The sequence below is a fragment of the Buceros rhinoceros genome, unplaced genomic scaffold, assembly GCF_000710305.1.
Source record: "Buceros rhinoceros silvestris isolate BGI_N320 unplaced genomic scaffold, ASM71030v1 scaffold12195, whole genome shotgun sequence".
NCBI classification, from domain to species: Eukaryota; Metazoa; Chordata; class Aves; order Bucerotiformes; family Bucerotidae; genus Buceros; species Buceros rhinoceros.
This window is the reverse complement of record NW_010413466.1, coordinates 51,419-54,933: the sequence shown is the minus strand read 5'-3', so window position 1 is coordinate 54,933 and position 3,515 is coordinate 51,419. Positions and strand designations below refer to the sequence as shown.

Sequence of the window (3,515 nt, the reverse complement as noted above, 5' to 3'; positions counted from 1 at the left end):
CCGCACCGAGCGGCGCGGCCGCTGCGGGGCCCCTGGGGCCTCACTGCGGCTTTCTTTCCAACCCAGGAAGATCCTGCCTTGCTCCGCTGGGCCTATGCGAGGACAGAGAATATCTACCCAACTTTCCGCCCGACGCCGAAGACGTCCTTTCTAGGAGCTCTTTATGCTTTAGGCCCGCTCATCTTCTGGTGTGCTGTCTTCAAAATTGACAGGGTGAGTCAGCTGACAGCACTGAGTGTCAGTGAACACCGAGTTGTGGAAGGTGGATAGACTTGGAGACTCAACTGATGGGATCCTCTTAGACCTAAGAACGATTAATGCCTTTAAAGTAGTGAGGGAAGGAAGACTGATGCTGAGCTTACCATCTTGGAGCCTTGTAACTGATTGCAGAGGCCTGTTGTGAGAAGAGCCGTGTATTGTACCCTTGGATATGGGCAGTCACAGTTTCCCTGATCAGGAAACTTTCTGTACGCTGACAGTGTAGATTAATCACAAGAGAGTATTATTTTCAGCCGTTGACATGTAGTGACTGTGCTTTCTAAAATAAATAAATAGGGAACTTATGGATGACAGATCTGGCAACATCTCTGTGAATGGCTTGAACATTTCCCGAATCTCATAAAGCATGTGGGGTAGAGTACTTATGCTGATTACAGTGGCTGTTCTCAGCTGGATGTTTAAGATTTTGGAAAGTTTATCTTGCTTCTGGTCTAACCCCTGAAATGTGGGTGTTGGAACCTGAGCAATGGTAGATCATCTGTAAAAACTCAGCTGTGTATATACATAAGAAAATGCTAGATGACTTCCAGATAGTGACTGTTTTTTATGAGTTTGTGGTTATTGTAAAACACTTTTATTTCCCTGTTTTGGACAAAAGTAGCATATTTTGGTCATTATAAATCAAGAACAAATATCAATTAAAATGAATAGAATATTGGTAGGAAATGTTGTTTGCCAGGATGGATCAAAAATACAGGTGCTAAGAAACATGCCAAGCGTGTTGATATAAATGTTTTTGAGACTCAAGCAGCTCTGCAGTATTCTGTTTTTGTTTTGTAAGTAAAGCCACACTTGGACTTAGCCACCAAGCGTGGCTTAGCATGTGAAAATAAACTTGTGTCAGTGACATCTAGACATACTTGCCTGGGAATATTTAAACTGAAGTCTTTAATTTAGTCTCTAGGTTTGTTCATGTTTCTTGTGGTAGTATATATAGAGCACAGTAACTCTTACACTCTTTTCTCTGAGGAGTGTTTGTTGTGTGTCTGGGAAAGCAAAGGATAAATTGCCAAGTCTTAAGTCTTTAGCAGAAGGAATCTGGGCAATATCTGCAGTGTCTGTGTACTGTAACAATACCTGTCAGAAAGGCACATGACGCAGAGTGAGATACAAATCAGCTGAAAGCGAACAATGGCACATTTAGGCAAGATGTTAAGAAGTTTCTCCATAATAAGATCTTTAAAATGGATTATTCAGCCAGAAGGAGGAGGCAGAAACTAAAGGTATAGATTAATGTAATGCAACTAGTTTGGTGAAAAACTACATCAGAGGAGTTGGTCTCTACTGCACTGTAGGAGTGGCTGGATGTGCTGAGAGGTCAATCTGAGCACATCTTCCATAGCTGGTAGGTGAGCCTAAATGCCTTTGTTCTTTTTTATTTTTTAACCACAACAGCTGTTACCAGAGTTGCTTTAGTTTATAATAGGGTCATTTAGGTTGGAAAAGACCTTTGAGCTCATATGTGGTGCTATCTCCCCTTAGTCCATGCTGAAATACTAGAACTGCTTTTCTTTCATCCCGGGCTGATTGAAACTTTTTCTCTAATAGGATAATGATGAATGTTCTCTTTCTTCGACAGGATCGTAGAGAGAAGCTTATCCAAGAAGGTAAATACGAGCGACCATTCAGTGTATTTTAAGTTCCTGGAGTTGCAATGCTGGTCATGGGATATAAATAAAATAATATGTATTGTGTGAAGGTATGTCCTTCATAAGAATAAATCTTAATTCAACAATTAATCATTGATTGTCTTGTATCTTTTAAAATGATGGAAAGCGCAAGTTGATGCAGAGGGGGTGTCCTGAACTTATCCAGTGTGCTCCTTTGGTCTACAGACAGAGGCTTCTTTTAAACTGTGGAAGATGCTGCTGCCAGAGCAACGCAGGCTGAAGTTCAAAATGAGTAGCCAGCTAAAATGTTAAGCAAGCTAAAGCAGTTTGCTAAAGAACTGCTGCTTGCCTACCAGGTGTTTCTACCTAACATTGCCCTAATTAGTTAATAGGCAAGTTGTGTGAAACATTTTTACTGACTTTAGAAGCCTGCCTGCCTGTTCTCAATAAGTTAATTTTTCTTAACAAAATACAAGCCTAAACCGTGTATTTGTTTATTGCAATAAACTTCTGGATAAAACGACCATACCAGACTTCGAAATAGTGAGCTGAATGTTGTCATCCTATATGTGATTAGCATTTCCACTAATTGTGGTTGCTGTGAGGGGCAAGAAGTAAAAAGGATTTTTGATGCTGATTTCCTTACAGTGTAGGAAAATTCCGTTTCACCCCTGCAAATGGGCTGCGATTGAAAAGAAAAAAATTCCCTACCAAGCATAACTGAACCTTGTGCCTGCAAAGCCCTTCTCTGCTTAGTCTTAGAAGAATAGAAGTCTTTTCTGCCAAGGTCAACTGGTACAGGGGCCTCTGGAGGGGTTACTGTCGAAGTACTGAAATGTGAGCGCAAGGAAAAGATTTTTTAATTCAAACTTGAAGTTTCACCGTGCCATCAAACGTGATTCAAACAACCCTCATTCTTCAGACATTGTACGGGAGCTGTTTCTTCACAAATGCTGATGTGAATGCCAAAAGCTCGGTCTGATGCAAATATTGAAAACCTCATGCTGGGAAAGCAGCCTGTGTGAAGTGAGCAAAGGCAGCTCTACCACATCCCTGTCTGGCACGATTAGGATGTAAATACAGGCCCTTTGCAGTCCTGCTGCATCTGAGCGAGTTGATGGGCTTTTTTGCATAATCACAAAATGGTTGAGGTTGGAGAGCACCTTGAGGTTGTGTGTTCCCAGCCCCTACTCAAACCAGGCCACCTAGAGCAGGTCACTCAGGACCATGTCCAGATGGCTTTTGAGTACCTCCAAGGATGGAGACTCCACAACCTCTGGGCAACCTGTGCTAGTGCTCTGGCACACTCACAGTAAAAGTGTATTTCCTTTTTTTTGTTTTTTTTTGTAATGTCGGGTTGGTTTGTTTCTTTAAAGTGTTTCCTGTTGTAGCTCTCCTTTTCTTGTCAGCGTTGAAACCTTCAGGCTGTGGGGAGCTTGGCACTAGTGCTGCGTGCGAGGCCTTGGCCTGCTTCTGTAAGCCCATATGTGCTCCCAGCAACCCTCTTGCACCTGTCTCTGCGGCTTGCTCTTCTGCCAGCTTAACCAAAGCAAACCCAGGTGATTCTCTCTGCAGACGATCTTCTAAAAGACTGTCACAAATGGTATTACAGAATATGGCTGTGGC

General features: G+C 42.4%; 1 protein-coding gene across 1 annotated transcript; it reads left to right on the top strand.

Moving 5' to 3' along the window:
- Positions 1-66: 66 nt before the first annotated feature.
- On the top strand, positions 67-1,918 carry NDUFB4 (NADH dehydrogenase (ubiquinone) 1 beta subcomplex, 4, 15kDa; the record flags this gene model as incomplete). Its single annotated transcript, XM_010136751.1, has 2 exons — positions 67-213; positions 1,859-1,918. Coding segments are annotated over 2 exons (207 nt in total), but the record flags the coding sequence as incomplete, so codon positions are not given.
- Positions 1,919-3,515: the final 1,597 nt, after the last annotated feature.